Below are 22,028 nucleotides of genomic sequence, written 5' to 3' on the forward strand. Positions count from 1 at the left end.
GCCTATCAACCATCACACAAATAAATGTCTGCCCCATTATGACACTTGGGCAAAAAGCAACAACTGTGAGACTGAAGAGAATTCATTTTCCTTTCCAAAAAGAATGGGTCCTACTGAAAGATGTTAATTCTCTATGCATGCTCTACCACCACTTATTATACATTCAGAATTTCTCCATCCACACTTAATTCATCGTCACATTTTGGATATAACATTTTATTAACAGACACTTTTAAAGCTTTTAATTCATTCAATTTCACTGTTCTCCTGCTTGCCCTACAACTGTAGGATTTTGCTCCCTGTTGCTCATGGCTACACATAGGCAAGATTCACAAACTAAGATCACAAGAAACACAAGAAATATTTGCCTCTAGCTCAGTTAGTCAGTAAGACAGTGGAGTTAAAACAGGGACACCAAGTTATAGATAAACCTCTCTTAAAGCATCCTGTATGGTTCCAATAAAGATCCACCCATTATCTGCCAGTACCTGGAATATTCAACTCCTCATTCAGAGTTAAACATTTCATTAGAAATACAACAGTATGTGAAAGACCCAAGTAATTACTTCAAACAGGCAAAGCTTACAGTTATGTTTTTATAGATCACATTAATTGAGAAAGACATGCACTATCATATTAAATTTTAAACGTGTTCATCAAATATCTAAGGCAAGTGCAGTCAAAAATTCATAAATATGTACTGCTGCAAGCCAACAATCCATGTTTCAATAGATCCTACCACATGTCCCTGAAAAGAGAAACAGCAAAATAGCAAGAAACAGTAAGATCTCCATCTAGACAAGGTAGCAAGTTACACCCTTTGCTTCCCAACAACACTCCATGCTTCCTAACACTGATAAGTTCATATAAAGTGCATTGAATATAGTGACCAATCCCTAAAATACAACCTGACCCATTTATCTCTGAACTGGCCCAGTTTGAAGCTTGGAAAAAGCAGATTGGACATCGTTTCAGTGAGTGTGCACTGCTGTAGTCTTCACAAATAAAAAGACCAGTCATACTCCGTTTGAGAAGAGAAGCACTAGCAGAACTCAAATACTGTGGTCTTAAAGTCAAAATTCAGTATAGATAGAAAATTGTCCACCAAAAAGCACATTCACCGTAGAGAAAAAACAGAGGACTGAGAAAGATTTAGGAGAGACAGAAAAACAGTGAGCTGCACACAAAGGAAAGAAGAGAGGGATTAGTGAGGGGAATTTATATATAAGACATAGAGGGGAACAAGGACAAAATCAATAGAAGAAAACAGTAGGTAGTGACTCAAAACCAAAAGAGTAGCTGAATTTAGAGGAAAATGAAATCTATGGCAGAGCAAGTGTCAGTATCTAGGGTGTTTTTTTTTTCCCCAGTCATATGATTTGATCTAGTGGGTCAAATGACTTTTTTGGTCATGGTTCTAAAAGTGTACGTGTTATAAAAATGGCAGACTAAATTGCTACAATATAGGTTGACCAGCATCAGATAATTAAGTATGGACAAGGCAAAGATTAAAAAAAATTATTCTTCCCATCATTGCAGACACACCAGTCAGATGTAAAAAGAACAAGTAAACAAACAAACAAATAGCTTACCTCCTCCCTGATGTGTTCTACTTGCTCCTCAAGGAACTCATTTCTCTCTGTCAGTGATTTATTCTTCTTTAAAAGTGACTGGCCAATTCGAGCAGCTAATTCTAAGTCCCGTTCTTTCTGTGAAGCATTAAGAAAAGAAAGCAGATGTATTTTTGTTTTTATTCTCTCAAGGAACAGAAGGAAGAAATATAAGACAGTAAAGAGCCTTTTTCACTTCTGTAAGGGTTTGTTTGTTTTTTGCTAACTCTTTTTCTATTATGTAACACTGACATTATTCAGAAAGGACTGACCCATAAAGAGTTACTGAACCATACACATGAAAGCATTGCTTCAAGGTCTAACATCAAACAATGCAAGTTAGTCCAGATTTGGTTATCTACTACAGCTTTGAGACTACTCAGGGAAACATTCCACCACCTCGGCATATAATTTGCAGAATGTAAGCACTGAACTTCACAAGTCACATTTTAAGAACTCCAGAAACACAGTAAGAATATCAAGGAACTCAGGTGCTTCAAAGAGTTTGTTCATTTTCACTTGGTCCATCTTGAAACAGAAGGCTGTGCAGGAGCAGAAGCCAGTTCCATGACAAAGAGTATACAGCCTCCAACCTTCTTTGTGCAAGTACATCCATTAAAAAAAAAGTCCTATCTCTTTTTTGCACGTGGCCCAAATTTGCCCGAAGTGATTATTCTCATTTCATGCTTGCCCACTCATTACCCATCTCTATGAAGGAAGTGGAAAAAAACACATCTAGATTCTGCCAATACAAATACCATACAAATGTGCCAATATAAATTAGAGACCCATCGTGTTGATGACATGTACCTCTACACTGGATTGTAATCTGCCTAGGATAAGATGATAAATAACAGACATCTGTATAGCAATGTTCATTAAGCATTTTCACTGATGATTTTTTCTTCTGTTACAAAACTCCAAAGTAGTGGGAAAATAGAATAGTGGTCAGCTTCCCACTTACTTTTATTTCAACATCATTTGAGGAACAGCTTTTTCCCTTTCAGACCTACTGAAAATACTACTGGGGACTTATTTATTTAATCTGACAGGCATACAAATTACATGACTAAAACCCACCCTGTGACATGCGTACACTCCTGACAAAGTCTACAAAACCTAAAGCTGCAGTTGAGACGGACGGCTGACATGAAGCAAGTACATGAATTTGAATGAAAAGGCTTTCATAGCACAAAAGAAGTTTTGTAATAATAAAAGAAGATGAGTTATTGATCACTGCTGTCTCTACAAATAGCATTTTTCAAATGATTTTTGAGGTCAGGCTTCTTTGTACATTAAATTCGTTGTCATTATCTAGTCTTAAACTCCTGGTATTATCTTATGCACAATCTTTCAGAACAGTAGGTCCCACAAAGCTATCAAAATGTTTAGTTCACATATTGTGCCAACTATTCAGTAATTTATCTTACTTCATAAATGCAAAAACCAAAATAGTACTTGGTGAATTTGACTCTGCAGAGGCTGAACAAACTAGCAATGGAGTTTCTAATCTCAAAGGTGAGGAATGCAAGAGCTTCCAGGCTCTTTAATTAACCTCCATAGGTTTCCTACACAATGTTTAGCAGTTCAACTATAAATCTCATTTTGGGGTCATGCCTGTTACTCATTGTGATAAGGAACTGATGCATTATGGCAACATGAGTAACCAAAACACTAAAGCCAGAGACATTTAAACAGTTTAATTAAACTGAAAGATAAGAAAGCAGGTTCACAAAGGAATCTCTTGCTGCTCTTACCACATATCCAGACAGACCTGATGTCACTCCCTTTTTGCTCACTTTCTGGGGAATAGACACAGGTTTTCAGAATGCCTAAATCCACATTGTTTTGGTATCTTCTCTTTCTTGTCTGCCAAAATGCTGCAACTCCCACCCTGCCAACTGCACGATAAATTCTTTTGAAGCTTGCCAACAAGAACAGGAAGATAGAAGTAGCTCTGGGGCTTGTTTTTCTCTCGTTTAAGTTATGGCAGCAGAAAGAGTTACACCTTAACTTCTGCAAACAAATGTAGACTCTTGTGATAATGACCACTTACAGATTAGGGAAAGGATCTGTAAATGTATATATCTACCTTGCAAAGCAGTTAAAGAAACGATCAATTAAAACAAAAACCTCACTGATTTTTTTTGCTTGAAAGTTCACCTGTTGCATGTTACTTAATAATCCCTTTGCTATTATCCAGATGAAAAAGTAAATCAAATGCTTCATAACAGTGGCTCAGCAAGTCCAAGCGTTGTTCCCAGGAGTGTGATTTCTGGATCTATAGACATTTGGCTATGTGGGCTCAGGGGAGGAAACAATTGGGCAAAATGCTGCATCAGTGCTGGAACGAGCCATGTAAACAAATGCAAGTAAATCCAAGGCAAATTAAAAAAAAAAAAAAAAAAGGAACAGGAGGATGCAGAAAGGTAAGAGTCTGATATTATAAGTCAGTGGAATATTCCTGGACATAGCTTTTTGGAAAAGCATCAGTTTTAAACAACTTTCTATGAAATTTCAGTTAAGAGAGTTTAGTTCAAAGCACAAAAAACAGGACTTGTACTGAGATCAGAGTTATCAAACATGGGTGAGAGATGCAAGCATTCCTGTGCTTGTTCCCTTGCAGAACTGGAAGAACAGACCACACAATGTACTGTGGCTACACAGACCCCATATGGCAATTGCAGGATGTAAGCAAATAGCTTTAAAGGACTAAATTATACTCGGACATAAACTAACACAATTCTAACAGTTCTCATCCAAATAGATCTTCCTAAACATTATTTGGAAAATTATAATTCAAGTTCACTACAGAAAAACAGCTAATTTCAGTCAAACAATTTATCATGGTACCCTTAAACATAAGCATCCCTGTGGCTCACAATTGCTTTTTGCCATTCCCTGTGTACCAAGGATTACAGTTATAATAATGTACATAGAAATGGGAGAACAACACCAAAACCAAACATAAAGCTATGAAGAAAAGACTTGGAGATGGATGGAACATTAGAAATTTAAAGCATTTTTTGTCTTTGCATTCCTCTGGAAAGATACTAGGTGGGATAATAACTACAAATACAACTGTAATTGTGAATTCACTTTTTATAACATTAATCCAGCAGTAATAATATTAGTGGCTTTACATACATTCTTCTCATTCATTTGAGCAAATATTTGGCCAAGAATACGTTAAATGGCCTAATCTGAATAATAAGCAGAAGTAATGGATCCATAAAACTGGTGTAAACAAACGGCCTTTACTTAAAAAGATTATTCTCCTTACCCATTAGTAAGCAATCCAATGGAGTTTACATACACTCAAGGCACTTATTCTTCCCCATTTGAGAAACATCTATTAACAGTCACTAGTACCACCACACAATTTCTGTGCTCTTTTCTCACATTGTGTATAGGTCTTTAAAGAGATGCAATACTTACCTCTTCAAGCAGACGTGTAACAGCATCTATGTCATTGTATGTTTTAGTCATCTGGCCCACTCTTTCAGCACATAAAACTGTGAGAAAATAAGATAAAGCATTAATAGTATTGGCAACACCACTTGGAGAAAAATATATCCTTTATAGAAAATGGATTTACAAAAGTTTTCATTTTAAAACTGCTTATTTCAATTTTCAGGTAAGTGTATCGAAACATAAAAAAACATAATATCAAAGCCCCAAGTTAAACTGCAAATACAGGTGTTTCCCTTTCATAATGTGAATTTGTTCTCGTTGGTGGCAGAATACGTCACTAAAACGTCAAAATTTTCTTCTCCAAAGAGGAATGCCTCAAGTTTATGAAAAACAAAAAACAAAAAACCATAGAAGAAGTAAATACATGTTCTTAGACACAAGAGTAGGATTCTGTCATGTCACCCAGTCACTGCATTACATGCAATAAGCAACTCCAATGACGTTAGTAACATTGTTCATCACGAATATTATGTCATATTAAATTGATAAGAATTAACCATTATGGTATGAGACAGTAAAGCCAACAAAATATGCATAAAAAATAACAACCCATTTTTATAACACTCAGACTACAGCACCATGGCCATAGTATTACCCATAAAAATGTCTACTAAAACGGTGTTGGTAATTAAATGCTAAGGTGGAATTGGGAGCTCTCTTAGATTTAAGGACATATGCCAAAGTTTGGTCTACCATCCCAGGTAATCCTTTAAGAACCTGCACAGAATTATTCAGAGATCTGCAAGTTCTCTAAAAGAAATCATAAATAACTGGAAGAAACAACAGCATCTGCTCCATTCTTAAATATGTTTTTTTTATTTTCAGCTGCTCGAACCCTGTACTTCAGGAAAAAAGAGAAGTTAATAAAGTTGAGCTAATTGTATTGAATATTGGCTAGCAGACTGCTGTAATGCAAATTGTTCTCTAGGGGATTTACCCTTGACAATGTCAGTTAAAGCTCAGCCTGATAGACTGGCTAATGCTGTTTCAGCATGCATCAAGGGGGGTTGGGAGAAACAAAAACAAGGCCTAATAAGATTAAAAATAAAGGGTACTGGGTGCAGCAATAAGGAAACAATGCTGCCCAATTACAAGTATGTAAGATAACTGCACATAAATATGCAGTCCATCAGCACTAAGACACATCAATAATAAAGTACTGATGTACTTGATGTAATACCTGTTGAAATGTTTTGTTTTTCCATACTTGAACATTAGAGAGATGATCAAGCTAAAGATAGAATTACATTGATTTTATTTTCCTGTTTCTCAGACTCTAATTTTGAGGATCAGATCCTGAAAACATTTCAGTGACACGTGTACTGCCAGAGAATTCCAGAAATCATCATTCAAATATATGCAAAGAATAATAACATTTATCCAAATAACTATGCCTGAAAGCAAAAACAGCATGGAAGGTTACACTTCAAAGTAGTAATTTGACCAAAATTACATAGAAATATAAAGAATCACTATAGCATTCTACAATAGACAATAACAGTGCATTAGTAAGCTAAAAGCTATATGATCTGCTTTTGACTAAAAAGGATGCCACAGGAAAAAAAAAAAAAAAAAAAAGCCTGTAGTATCTTGAAGAGAACATCAACTGTATTAACCAAAGGAGGTAAAAAGAAGTTTTCCATACAAACTCTTTAAGAAAACAGAGAGACTTACAAGAGAATTCACAATAAAATGTCATTTTTGTGGTGATATAAATTAAGGGATAAGTTCAAAGGTCATGCAATAACACCTATCAGAAGCTTTGACATCAAGGGTTTATTTTCCAAAACAATGGCACACTAAGTAGTTCCCTTGGTTACAACACTCCCTTACTGCCATAAAATTACGTTTGAGATATAAATACTGATAATCACCACCGATTATGACTACGCCGACTCCACACTGTTCTAATTCAGGTGTACGTGTACCCTAGCTGACAGAAGGACAGTGCTCCCACAGACAGTATAAGGTCACTTGGGTGGAGAAAGAGAAATCAAGGTTGGTCCCACGCAGTTAGTTGCTCACACAGCTATTCCTTCTGATTTTACCACTTAATCTTTATCAGACTGCCTTGACAACCTGCTGTTATTAAACAGCCATTTTAAAACACAGAACATTAGAATGAGTTGCAAACAGATACAAACTTCTATGTACAAACATTCAAGAGCTTCAACGGAAAGGAGACCTTGCCAACAAGCAGATATAAGATAAAGTCAAATATTCATTTCCAGTTTCTGCCAACAAACCAGACAGACTACTGGTAGGGCAGTAGCAATCTGGTCACCAACCACCGTAGCACTTCAGAACTTACATTGACCTTCTGTTGGTCACAGTTAACGCAGAGGTCTTCATATACTACCCTGACAGTGTGAAACAGTTTCAAATCCAAGAAGATACATTATTCATCGTTCTCAGTATTCAAGTGGAAATAAACCTCAAAGGGTGGCATACAATAAAACCCTCTGTCAGCTGCATCCTATAGTCAGTCAAGGTGCAACCCAGCATAAACAGCACAGAGCAACTAGGGGAGAGGAAAGCACTGCTTTTGAAGAGAGGACAAGCTCAAAAACAGTTCTGTACCCCGCCCCTCTGAAATACCAGCAGCAGGGGAAGAGAAGGTAGAAAGGACAGAGAGAAAGCAATTCAGCAGCAGCGTTTAAAAAATTCAAAACTGTTTAAGCATGTAGCCTGTCTTTTCTAGTTAACATTCAGCCAACTGCTAGAGCAGTGACTTTGACTTCCTTAGTAGTCAAAAAAATCCACCAAGTGAAAAAGGTGCATTATTTTGAGCTCTGATAAGTGAAATACAGAGGGAAAAAATCACCCACACTTCTAATGGATTCTGCACAGTAGGTTTTCTAGCCTGCTTTGCTTTCTGATGAATAGGAGAGCCTCATAACACTACTGTAGATAAAACAAGAGCACATGAAGGACAATATTCTGTAATGCAAAACCTGCAGTGCCAATTCACTGACCTCTTTTTGCTCATTTGCAAACAAGTATTATTTTTGCCTGAGGATGATAGCGACTATAGTATCTAAATGCATGCATGCATGAATTCATACATCCAAACCCAATACATCTTTCACCTCAGAGTTTATGGAGAAAGCCATTAGGCAATAAAGATGAAATATTAAAATAAAAATAAAAAAAATATATAGGAAGTATAGAGAGCACAAGATGTGCTTTGCATTTATCTCTCATCACTTGTTTAATGCAGCATCTGGCTAGAAGCTTCCTTCAAGTCCAAATTCTGCACTGCCTAAAGCACCAACTGCCAAGCTGAAGGCGCCCAGTGAAGAAAGAATATGCCTTTCTGGACTGCACCCTGAAAGCCACACAGCCATGTATCATGGTATTTAAAAGGAAAGTCTGTTTTCAGGAACTGGAAAGAGCCATGGAGGGGAAGAGAAACAACAGCATTACTATTGGGAAGTGCAGCACTGAGCCACCTTCTCCAAAGAGGGGGTGTACGTGGAAAAACATCACAGGAGCCAGCAGTCATAGGTGTCATCAGGCCTGGATGCGCTGGCTGGCCAGAGCCAGCACTCCCTCTCTGTGGCACACCCCCTCCTAATTCTTGTGTTAAAGAAATAAGAGCAACCAAGGCTGAGGAAGCTCAGCTCTCATTGCTCCTCTTCTCATTCATTTCTAATCACTGTCAACAGAAGCCAAAAAAGATGGCGAAGTTCTGCTTTTAGGGTTGTTAATACTGACCTGTATAATAACACAATCTGACAGACCGTCTGTGTCACGCTCATACAGTGACAGTTCACATTGGTTTAGTTTTCGCAGTCAGAGCATAAAGTAATGGCCAAAATTCACCGTTTCAGACCCAGAGATACTGATCATTACACTTTAGCACTGGTTACTGTAAGCTCTACCTCAGCTGAGCCAGGGCCATGGGGCCATTCTGGAATGCTGTCGTAGCATACATATTTCCTCTCAAATGAACTCAGAAAAAAAAATGTCCCGCCAGTCTCTCCTGTCACTCAGGCTAGAAAAGTTTTATATGTTAACTTCCCCTCTACTAAAGAGAAGATTCTGGCAGCTCTGGCTAAATTGAGGCAGAGGCTTCTGGGTCATGGCACCTGGAATTTCCAAAATGGCCTTCGTGGAGCACATTCACCTGAGGAGCTTAACATCTTAAGAGACTTTTGCCACAGCAGCTTGCAAAACATGCTCCTGAGGCAGGACTTGCCAGGAGCCCTAATTCATACACAGCCCTCTCCCAAGGCAGGAGTGTGGCCTTCTGCAGGAGGCAGGTGCACACAGGGCAGACAGGAGGCCATTGTGTGCCACGGTGGACAGTCACTGCACTACAGCTCACGGTCACACTTAGGGTGATGAGTTCAAAAGAACAGTGTTGTGAACAATACACAAGAACAATGTGACAAACAACACCATCACTAGGCAAACACCAGCAGATTTCCACATCCAGCAAGAACATAATATAGCTGTTCCATCTATTAATATAAACACAGATCAAAGCATGGCACTTTGGAAAACACAGCCACAAAGCAAAACTAAGGAAACTGTCCCAACATTTGGGCCCTGTGACTTACCATATTTTTAATGCCTACAATTTACCGACAGAATCCATCACAGCTCTTTTGTGAATGCTTTTTTCTCCCCAAACAGGACTTTTTGACTACTGTTCATTGAATTGCTGCCTTGACATTCTCCTCCTTCATCCACTGCTTGTCAAGAAGTAGGACATTGGATTGTACTCACTACAACTATTAAATGTGTGTACAGCTTAAACCACAATCTGGACTCAAAACCTTTTCAAAATCTTAAAACATAGTGACAAGGCAGTATTAAAAGACATGCATTAAAGACTCCAGACCCTTTTATGACCTTAATTCTATTGAACATCTTTGTAAGATAAAACACACATTTCACATTTTCTGTAATTAAGACATGTGGTGTGCCTGAAGTTGAGATTCTGGAAGAAGGAAATTTGTTCACAGTGCAGTGACGGAGCACTGGCACAGCTGCACAGAGAGGTGGTGGAGTCTCCTTCTCTGGAGATGTTCCAGACCCACCTGGATGCCTACCTGTGCAACCTGGGCTAGGGAGCTGCTTTGGCAGGGGGCTGGACTCCATGATCTCTGGAGGTCCCTTCCAACCCCTACAATTCTGTGATTCTGTGATCACAGGAGTTTTTAGAATTAAACTCGGAAAGATAAAGAGGGGTTTTAATCTACTACATTAGTAAACTGAAATAGTAACGATGGGCTACTATCACAGATCTTGAACAAATAATATAGCCTCTTTCTGTCTCACCTGGAAAAGATTCACAACACAGCCGAGATTCAGAACTAGCTGACCCAGCAGCACATAAGCCAAGAAGAGCTGAAAGTTTTTTTTGCCAACAAAAACTGAACAGATGCTATCAACAGCTATCCCTTCTCTGGAGTCAGCTCAAAGACCATCAGATGTAGAGCAAACGTTACTGCTGAATAGTCTACAACTCAAAAGCAGCATGCTGACTCTCAGACTGCTCTGCCTAGACCTTTGTGAAGGTGCCTCCCATACTCATCAGGAGCACTGATTCTGTAATGCTGCCCACTAGTTCTGTGACAGAGGTTTTAAAAACAGGACTGATCTCAGTCAAAGGTTCTAAATGTTGTGAAAGGAAAAAAACGCACTATGTCTAAAAGCCCATGGATAGAACAGTCTAGTAGTGAGCCCTACTCAGAGGATATGCTGAACAATTAAGGAGACTTCACTGCACAGTTTTTACTTCTTTCCATGAGAACACACAGAAACTCAGAGTAAACAACAAAACAACCGTAAATCATTAACGAAACATGTTCTCCAGTTTTCCCTTTTCTTATACTAGATTTATAGCCAGATAGAGCTACATGTTTATTCTCTTCAGCAGGGAAAGGATACAGCTGGTGCTTCTATCTGCTTTTCTTACAGAATGAATTGGCTCAGCTCCAGCAGAAACACTGTTCTTAAAAAGTGTGCCCACATGAAAAGACACATAAAAGTATCAGATATTTTTATGCATGTACATTACTACTACATTAAGTATGTAGGTGACCTGAACATATAGGTGGAGGAGAGAGGCATCTTTAAAAGGCATTTCATACACAGAGCTTTTGAGTGGTAGGCACTAAAGAGACACAGGACTAAATTTAACCCAGATGGAACTCAATGTTCCTTTTCCACTTGAAATCAGCAAGAATAGGCTCAGAATGTACTTAGATCTCCATGAAAGGTAGGATACGCAGGAAGAAAGAAAACACTGTTGTATGTATTTCAGCAGCCACTTAACCACCATAAAAAAAGCAAAAAATGAACCAAATATAAAACAAAGTACTTCTGCCTAATTAGATATCAGTTTCCTCTCTATTCCAAATCACAATTTTAAAGCTGCTCTTTCACCAGTATTCTCTCAAGCACCCTTGTATTAGGCACAGACAGCCAAGTTATCTTAAACTCCTTCAGACACAACACGGAACACGGGTACTTTATTGTAACAGAAATCCAGGTGCAATACTCCATGCTGAGGAATTCTTTAGAGTGAAGTCCTGTGTAACAGGTTCAATGACAGTGTTATGCCCACGAAAGTCCTTCTTGCATACAAGCTTTGGACACGGCACCTGCTTCCTATGAGGTCAATCTTTCAAAGTATCCTTATATCAATTGTAGGATGGTGTTCTTGGATGTACCACTCCTCTAATACAAAACCACTATTTTAGAATAAAATTCACAGCATATGAAATAACATATGTGATGTATTAGCTTTCAGTGCCTGATACCATGAAAAAAAGGCTGGAGTGTCTGGGAGCAGCCCCTGAATGGGAAGGTACATGCTCCTCACAGTGGGTGAGCAAAAGAATATCCAACATACATTCACACTCCCACCCTAACAGGTCAGCAAACATTCTGCAAATACCTATTATTTCCACAACATATATAAAGATTTGGGGCCATTTGTTTTGTCAAAAGATAAAGCCATATAACCCAAAACTTGGGTTATTTCTGTCTACATGCTTTCAAGTGCACGGACAAGCACAAGACTGTTACCTAGTTCTTTTGTTCATTTTTAGAAGTCCCTGCTGGGAATGACAAACTGACAGACTCAGAATGCATGTATGAGCTGCACATATAAAAAAAAAAGGCACTGCATTTCTAAAGAAAGGTAATTTCTTAAATCCAGCTTTATTATATAAAAATCTATTGCATTGCCTAAATCTGTTGATCACGCATTTATTCTTTAAGAAATGTATCTAAGATTCATTCTACTCCAACATGGCTATTTTATTACTCTTTCTCCTGCAGGCAGTGGATATGCATTAAAAAGGATAAAAGGAGTAGATTTAAATCCACTAACATTTCTCCTGTCTCTAGCACACTGCAATGCATTACTAACATAAAGGTTTAAGAACAAAAACATAGAAAGTACCTTCTTCCAAGATCTCAAGGTTCTGCCTGTCAAATGCGCTTTCCCTCTCATTTTCCTCCTTGTATTCATACTCAAAGCTTTCCTCTTCGTTTCCTGACATTGCCGAGGCTGTCCCAGATAGATGCAGTGCAGTGCCTCAGTCTGACAGGCGACAGGATGTCATTCCCCCCGCAGTGGTACCCCTGCGGAGAGCAGTGGCAGGGCTCCACAGAGCAGAGTACCATCTTTCTAAACTCACATACTCAACCAGGGAGCTCCTCAGTGACTGCGTGTGCCCTCAGCACAGCAGCAGCTTTGCCTGGTACAGACAGGGTGGAGGAGTGACGAGACCATCTGTCTAATAATTACCGTGAGATTGAGGCTGTTCCTCATACCAGCCCAGAGGGCGGGCAGTTTATACTCAGGGGTGCTGTCAGCATGCTTCAGACACAGCAATGAGTGTGTTGGCAGCCCCTCCCCAACAGGCCTAGCACTGCCATCTCCTCAGTCCGGGGCCCTCTCAGGCAGCGATGACCATCTGCACACACCACAGCCCACCTAGCCTCTAGCTATCAAAATATCTTGTTTTCCACAGTCATCTCGACTGTGTGTTATGGGAAATGAAACACCCCAAGCCCACATACAGCACCCCAGTGCATATCCAAGGGCACGCGTCTCTCCTCTACTTGATCAACAAACTAACTCCTTTAGTTAAACTTCGCGACACACATAGGGAGCATTAACTTTCTTATTTAACTTCTTGCAGCTATTGATACTCACTGTTTGCCAAGTCACCTCCCTCATTACCAGTGGCAGAAAAGTGCCCTTTGCCTTCTACTGATAACACCTCAACCTGCATCACAGGTGAAACAGCCAAGTGGGGGGACTGCAGGATGTCGTTTTATCAGTAATATCAAAGGGATTGCTTCCTGTCTTTGAATTCTTAAAGCTTTGCTGTCTCCATCTCCCCCCTGTAACAGTGGAGCAAAATTCTTGAAAATAAATGAAATTTAAAACCATCATCAAGAGCAACTACCAACCAGTAAGAATCCCATTTGCCTCCAGCATCTCAGGCCTCAAACCAGTTCCAGAACTTGTGATCACCTACAAATCACATCAAGTTTGTAAAGAATATAAAAGCTGCCAATTCCTTTTCCAGTTCAGACCTCAGATCTTTTCAGGATCAGGCCCTGCAACAAATGAATCCAAGCCCCTCCCTTGCAATACTGCCTTTGGTTATCTTTCTTACAGTTTATTGCTCTACTTCACTCACTCCTTAGAAAAAAATGGTATTTTTCAGAAATGGGAATCACACTCATGTCCAACTAAGCTGAATATCCACCTGCCATTAGGTTTCAGCCAAATGCCACAATTTGCAGGCCTCCAAGACTGGATGGTTTAAGAAATACATTATTCACAAGGCTCAAAAAAGTTGTGACATACATTTATTGTAATTAGTAGTGCTCAAAAAAAAAAAAAAAAAAAAAAAAGTAAAAAAAGGGTGGAGAGACATAATCCATAATCTAGCATTAAATTACTGCTTCAATAGGTAGAGAATAGAAGTTCAGGGAGATACTAAAACAAACTGAGACACCTTTTTAAATGAATACAAGAAGCACCTTTCAAATCTTAGGGACAAAAACTCCCACCCTTGCCAACTCTACTGACAAACTGTGGCTTTAATGTTCCTGCCAAGTATTCAGCTATAGCTAACCAGCTAACTCATAAGGAGAACAGGAGACCACATGACAAGCCAAAAACATGCATGTTGCTGCCTGATATAGACAGCAATATAATTAATATTCTCACATGCTGACTTTTGGCTCATGATACAAACAACATGGATTCTGACATTCACAAACCAGAAGAAAGACAAGTGTTGTAGAATCTACTCTGTTAATATTATTAAAGCACATTATATATGCTGATCTATATTTACAGTGGGTGGGGAAGGAATGTGTACAGCACTCTCAGGCTATCAGCTCATTTTTCATGGTACCTTGCATTAAGCGCTTTTATCAGCATAGGAATATTTATGCACCAAACATTAAGAGCCAAGTCTCCAGCAGGTATTGAACAATAAGCAGCAATGGAAGAAAAAAAAGTCAAACTGTACACAGTTCCAAAAATACACATTCTAATCAGGAAAGATTCAAAAAGAGATTTTAAAATTTCCTGTAAACACAGACTTAAGGACTTTAATAGCATACCAGGACAAATATGCATTTTTAAGGGCTGCTGCCGCAAAGTAAATTTAGTATATTAGCTGTAATCAACTCAGCACACAGGCTACCCTGTTAGGAGAAGACATTCATTTCCTTTCGGGAAGCTTGCTAAATAAGCATGCCTAAAAACACACGTGCACACTTCTAATGCAACACCTGCACTAAGGCACAGATCTTACTCTCCGTAACTTTGTGACAGAAAAGGAAACAAACCCAGAGTTAATTTAAGAAGGGCGAGGCAGGACACAATGCATGTAACTCTCTTATCCTGACTCATTTGTGCAATTCTGGTGCACTCAAAACATTCTAAGCTCTTTTATCAATAAACATATCTAGGCTTCTGCTCATAATCACCACCATTAATCAGTAGCAACAATGCTGCATTTAGAACAAAAAGCTTCTCCATAGGCAAACAAGTCCTATAAACAATGGCTGAAATGGCAGCATCCAGATTCCAAAGTACATCAATGAAGAAACACGGGTGTTTTGTGGTGGGCTTTCCATGAAATGTGCATAAAATGGCCACTGAAACGCGCTTTCTATTAGGACATACAAAGTTAAATTGTTCGTACGTATAATCATCCATCATAGGATGGTTGGACTAGATGATCTTGTAGGTCCTTTCCAAACTAATGTACCTATGAACCTATAAAGATTTGTACGTTTGTTCACAAAAAGTACATCTGTATATTGTGCACATCTCCCAGTCTTAAAAAACCACATCCAATTAATTTGCTTCGGCCTGAAGTACAGCATGATATGTTTCCATAAAGAACAAATCAGGATGAAGCAAGAAAGTAGGGTGAGGAGGGAAAGAGCTTATCTGGAAACATAGCAGTTGAGCAGACTCAAGAGGAAATTGTAACTCTATAATGAAAAATAAACCACTTAAAGACAGTATACAAGTAGCAGTTGCTTAGGTCTAACTAGATATAGAGTCAATAGAGGAATAAAGAAAAGGAAGTGACATGACAAAAGAAGGAAATTGGAAAAATTATATCAATGACTGCATGCATATCAACAAGGTTCAACCATATTTATCAAGGCTGAAGGAGCAAAAACCTGAAGGAGAATTTTAGCCACATACCTAGGGAACAAGGGCTGTTTCCAAGACTACGTGCTACAAGTGTTGCCTGAAAAGTGATTCACTGCCCAGTGTGTGGTAATCAATAATCACGTGCTCAGGGGAGACACTGCTTGTTTACCTCAGGATTGCACAAGTCTGGGTGCTCGGTGGTTTCCCACAAATCAAGCACACGCATGAAACCATCCACACAGTATTTATACACAAAAGTTGCAAAGTGAAGAATTTTCCAGTCCCTTCTCCTCACAATGACTGGTTACCAATTTTCATACAACTATAAGGATTCACAGATCAAGGGTTTTCTTGCCACGTCAGCAGTATCGTGATCAATTAATTTTATCTTCAAGGCCTACTGGTACTGGAAAGACCCTGGCTAAGGAAACTAAGTAACTTCTGATATCTAATACAACAGTAGCTCAGCCTACCAGCTTTGGGATGGATGTCCCCGGGGTTACGAATATTAAGTATTTATTCTTCTGATACCTAACACAAAAGTAGCTCAGTTTTTTTGAGTTAGTCTTCAACACAAGCATCTGTAAGGTTCTCACAGATGTAGACATAATGCTCACCTCTGACATACAGAGCTGCACCAGAGTTACTGTGCCCACAGGCACAGAGATAAAAGAAGCAAACATATGAGAGAGTATGAGGACTCAGAAATGCTCAACCATCGCCCAAACTCCTGTTGTAAGCAAGAAAGGGTCAAGCCATATTTCAGGCTAAAAGGCTGACTGTGGCACCACAGAGCTGGCAGAGATGTTCGTGAGGTTACCTGTAACTGAAATGCATGAAGAATCACAGAGATCCAAGAACACTTAGAAGTGCAGCAGCACAGAATAGGAAATATTCTCCTAATGCTGCCTTTAAGGAGTGTCAAAAAAAAAAAAAAAGAAACAGCCACAAAAGAAGATAACTAGGACGCTGTCTCACACACTGCTACAAATAAGACGGGAATAAGTAACTGCTGGCAGGTCAAGGAGAACAAACATAAGCACTGTTAATTATTGTCCAGCTAAAAGAGAAAGTTCAGGAACATGTTGATAACAGTTACAATTGAATTAAAAACAGAAGAGAGGAGTACCACAAAGTAACTGCACAGAGAACAAGAGATGAAAACATTTCAATACAAGCAGGAGGAAAGCCTGGGTGGAAGTTAAAAGATATGGAGCAGAGCAAGAAGTTACAGAATGACCACAAAAGTGAGATGAAGTCACTTGGGCAAACATATAAGAGGACAGAAAGTTTGGTGTGAGACTAATGGGAGACATGGTCAAACGGTGAGGACAAAAAAAGGGATAAAGATGCTGTCTTCACCACAAGCGACTGCTGAAGCTCATGGACAACAAATGAAAAACAAAAGTTCCAATCACATGCACAAAGTCAACTGGAATTGCAGGCGATGAACTCTCAGGCACCAAAGTTGAGGGTTTTTTTTAGCTAGAAATAAATGAGTAATGACTTCTCTTACATTGCTCATTGAGATGGTGGAGGAGACTGGCCTCAGAGAGAAGTATGGGGGAAGACTACTCATAAAGATTTATACAGGTATTTACTTATCTGCTTATTTTCTGTTTGGGAGTCTGGAAGTCTTTGGCGTTTTTTTTTTTCCACTTAAAATTGAGTTCTGTGTTCCTTCAGAATCTATTTTACCTCTTTAAAAAACAACAACCAAAACCAAAACAAAACAAAAACTGATTTGAAGCTAGACATTCGTACTGTTCTCCTCCATGATACAAGCCTGCAAAGGTTTCTCTTTTTCCTCTTCTATCATTAAGGCTGTCCATCTTCAAATCTGCTATGAAAGTCACTGCTGTTCTGTTCCAGTAGTCTCCCAGCTCTTTCCACTCTCCGTTTCACATCTCTGCAGTACACAACGGCTGCTCTGAAAGTACTGCCTCCTATTTTATTATGTTTCATTATTGTGCTCTATGTATCTGTTGCAGTTTTCATGGAAAAAAATAGGAGGCATTACTTACAGAGCAACACAAATATTTCATTAATTCTAAATAAGGTGGCAACTGTCACACTATACAAAAATGTTATACCTGAAAATGTTATCTAAAAGAGCACAGTGCAATATTTCTTATTCTTGTAGGCTTCCATTTATTGTAACGTTTGTTAACACTGGTGATCCAATATTCAAATAAGGTAACACTTTATTGTCTAATTCTATTTGCTCTTGCCAAAAATAAACTCTGCAAAGGACATTACATAAAGGCATTACTTCATTATTTCAACCTGAGAGTTCCAAGAGATTTGTAAGCAGTCAATTTTGAGCATTTTTCATTTGCCTTTGCAAGGTATTAAAAAAAAATTACTACCACCAAATGCAAGTTGAAGACATCATTACTGTATCAATCCATAGAGAAGTTCATTAAATCCGAGCTAAGAGAGAGAATTACTTCTTTTCCTACTGAGTCAAACAAAAGCACTAAAGCCTTATTTTCTGGTGTCATTATGGAATGATTATGGAAGAACAAGAAACCATACAAACTTAAATAATTGCTAACATGAAATCACACCTTTCAGATGGAAATGAAAGTTTCGACAGCTTTTACAAAGCAAATGCATAATTCCAGCAGAAAGAAAGAATACTGTAGCATTGTTTCATGTGAGGTTTTCTGTTATTTTCAGTGTATCACTGACTCCGTCAGTACTGTATTTACCAGAATTGGTAAAACGGGTAGGATTCATGATTATATCATACACACATCTGAGCTCCATGTATGGAAGGGAAATAAGCTGCCTATACTTCACTGTCTTAAAATAGATATTCAAAACAGGTTGGCTGAGCTGCAGCTGCCTATCACTCTACTGAATACAAATGGAATCTCAGGCAGATGACTCTGGCATCAACAAATACATGGCAAGAAAATCAAACACCAAGAGACAGGCATCTCATGAGAAACCACGTGCTCTTCAAAAAAGCTCCGTTCTCTACTCTTCTTTTAAAATGCCTTTTGTCACCCATCAGCATCAGAATACCTTACTCCATCAAAAGGAAATGCTGATGCTGTTTAAAATACAAATTAAACTACCAAAACTGAAGGCCAAAGAGCTTCCTCTGCACCTCTCAAATCTCCTTCTCTCTCACACATTTAACCAGGAGAAGAAGACAGCTAAAAGCCATGAAATTCCATTAAACCTTGAGTATGACACTCACCTATGCTAAGATAGGACTGACAGCACTATCATTCCATCCACTTCAAAAAGAATATTTTAATTAAAAACAAATAAAACAACAATAAAAACAGCATTATGCCTTACCCACAGGAGAGATCTCTCCCTGTCAGATATCCAACCCTACTGCCTCAGAGAGGTGCTCTCTCCCAAGTACTCAGCACATGCTCTGGCTGATTTCCTGTAGGAGATGCTCGCTCCTGGAAGACAGATGCTGGGTGTGGGCTCAGTGCTCACACGAGAACTTGTCAGCCCAGAATCTGACCAACCACTGTAGTGCTGGAGGCCCTGATCCCAAAAGGTATTGCAGTGCTTGCCCAATACCTGTTGCGTGTTCCATTGCTTTGGAACTCCCATGATTTCTCCAGCGCAGCGCACACCTTATTGATCACATCAACTTGATGAGAAAAAGAGCTCTTAGCTCGGTTATTCACACATAATGATACTTAGACCAGACAAGTAGAAGATCATAAAAAGAATGGTAAAAAGCAGGCCTTCTGTCTTTAACCTAGAAAAAAGTCAGCTACTGTTTTTAGTGACAGTAAAACTGTCATATTTCTTAAGCTTCCAAAAGCAGGCCAACCCAGTCTGTTACATCACAGAGATTAATCAGATAGCTACAGTATTTACTAGGGTTAAACTGAGAGGATAAAAGTTACATAATGGATTCAGTCCTAAAAGTAGTCAGACCTTTCAAATAAAAATTCTCTTTGATCCTCTGAATACCTGTGCAGGAATAATCACTGAAACAGCGAAGTTCAACAACCTTCTGACACTGTATTCACTTCAGAAATCCAGTGCAGAGACACAAATGGAACAATGTGCCACCCACAGGACCACAATAACCCACTCCAATTTTGTTACACATCTTCACTACTTTTGTCCCCCCCTTAGCATTTACTGAAGCACTACAAAATCTGTCTCTGAACTACATACATACAACCCACAGTGCCCTGGAGCTACATTCCTTACTGCTTTATGCTCCTTGTTTTGCTGTGAGTTTGAGTTTGCCTCGTTTAAGCCAAGCTCCCCAACCAGAATAAAATCTAAATACAACTACCACCTTCCCAAAGGATGCATGCTGTCTTACAGGTTACCACCACGTGCCACTGATGAAAAATCTTGATTTTTCCACTCTGCAGACAGTGCAATTTTGGGTGCTTCACATCTTCCTCACATGCATCCTATCTGAAGTCTGATAAAAATATAAAGTGCTCTGATAAAAAAGACTAATCACTAAGGCAAGGAAACAGATCACAAAGGAAGTACAAATGTCTTTCACAGAGAAATAGAGAAAAAACACGTACTGCTTATTAACATATTAACTATACAGATATATATTCCATTATACTGATACTGCAGAGAAATACAAAGCCTTAAAGCACAAACCAATACAGAATCTTACATTAAGCATATACAGATCCAGCTCAATTATGATACATAAAGCAAGCATTTCAAATATTTCTCCCCTTGACCAAGGAGTTCTCGTACAGTGCCTACATTCCTCTGCCACTCCCTTAGAAATAGAGAAAAGCCTTACAGCAGACTCTTGCAGTATGCTCAGAAGAGATGCTGAGATGCAACAGAGATGCAGACATCTCTGCCACACCAAGGAGCTGCCTTTTACAAGGTACTTCATTTTTAAAAACATTTGATAACAATGCTCCAGCCTTACAACCTTCAGATTCTGCACCAAGAAATAATAAAAAAAAAAATTTACCATCCGTGCATTCTTCATAATACCAGTCCAGTTCATAGTAATCTGCTTCAATAAATTTCTGCATAGTCAGTATCCTTCAGCAACAAACAAGACTGCACTTCGCTGCTAAGGTCAAGTGAAACGCAGCCATGCCTTCCTGCCCGTGCAAAACGGCACATCACAAGGCAGCTCATGGGAAGCAAAAGATGAGCTGCACATCTTCAATGAGGCTGCAACTAAACTAAGGGGGGTGGGGGAGGACGGGGGGTAATTCTTTTTGAGGGGCGGGAAATATATATATGGAGAGAGATATCTAGAAGGATGCAGAAGGGAGATTTCTCAAGCAGATGCCCTGGTGGCTGCTGTAATAAAGCAGCTCTGCACAGGAGCCTGGGCTGGGTGTTACCCAGCTCGCCCTATCAAGAGGCAGAAACGCTGACGTGGGGGCACACACCACCGCCCGGATGTCTCTAACCCATCCCTCCCCAGGCTCCACATCCCCTTCAGCCTAACCAGTTGCCATGGAGATGAGCCAGCTCCAGAAGAGAGGAGGAGATGCAGAAAATGCATTTTGCTGCTTGTGGCTTTGCAGGCTACAAGAGCCCCTCCATGCTGGAAATGAAAATCCTTCCGCAGAAACAGGATCCAATTCTCTGCTGACTGCTCGCTGAACAGCATCCTGCCATCGTAACTCACTGGGTACATGCCGTACATTAATAATGAAAAGCCAGCCCATTACTACTCTCTCCAACATGTACTGATAAAAGCCTGCCTTCCCCATGGAAAATGAAACATTATTGCCTTGTTACATTGTTCCAGCCTGATACAAGAGAATCCCTCATGCATACTGTTACTGCAAAAAGCAGCAAACAAAAAATGAAGGGACTAGAAAAATGGGTACAGCAACATATTTCTTCTTGAAATAAAGCTAATCTGCTTCTGCCTTGTGCCTTTTCTCCATGAACTACTAACCCTTTTTAAATTTTTTTCCCCCTCTTTTTTAAGAATCTAAGCTGAAATCAAAGGGCTTGGATGAATTTTCACCACTCTCTAAGAATACATAATGTCTTCAAGCAGGATACCGTGATGTTTGTGCTCAATGATTAGGAAATGAAAGAAAAGACTTTACTTATGCAGCACCTAAATGCATTTAAGCTAATAAGAAAGTATCTGAGGAACAGATTGCTCTAAATCAAAATCACCAAGCAGAACCATCCAGAAAGCATGCTTGAAACTGTACAGGTACAGATGCCAAGAGATTTACATCCATTTTGCTTTGCTCTTAAACCATTTCTTCTTTCTAAGAAAATATATCACTTACCCTTATAGGCCTTACCCTGTCCGTTCTAGAGCC

The 22,028-nt window shown here is 39.2% G+C and overlaps 1 protein-coding gene across 7 annotated transcripts in view; it reads right to left on the reverse strand.

Annotated features, from left to right (window-relative positions):
* The window catches only part of TRAK1 (trafficking kinesin protein 1), a 135,213-nt gene that overhangs the window by 33,244 nt on the left and 79,941 nt on the right, over positions 1-22,028 (reverse strand). For 5 of the 7 annotated variants that reach the window (XM_065752758.1, XM_065752755.1, XM_065752756.1 and 2 more), the window contains exons 4-5: positions 5,049-5,125; positions 1,593-1,709 (exon numbers count right to left, since the gene is read on the reverse strand). In XM_065752758.1, coding sequence (XP_065608830.1) covers positions 1,593-1,709; positions 5,049-5,099 — 168 coding nt within the window. In that variant the 5' untranslated portion in view covers positions 5,100-5,125. Of the gene's footprint in view, positions 1-1,592; positions 1,710-5,048; positions 5,126-12,507; positions 12,767-22,028 lie in introns of those variants that run through there. The other 2 variants (XM_065752757.1, XM_065752760.1) reach the window with 2 other exon arrangements.

The sequence above is a fragment of the Cyrtonyx montezumae genome, unplaced genomic scaffold (assembly GCF_038088225.1).
Source record: "Cyrtonyx montezumae isolate F1298 unplaced genomic scaffold, pur_monq_1.0 scaffold_8, whole genome shotgun sequence".
Lineage (NCBI taxonomy): Eukaryota > Metazoa > Chordata > Aves > Galliformes > Odontophoridae > Cyrtonyx > Cyrtonyx montezumae.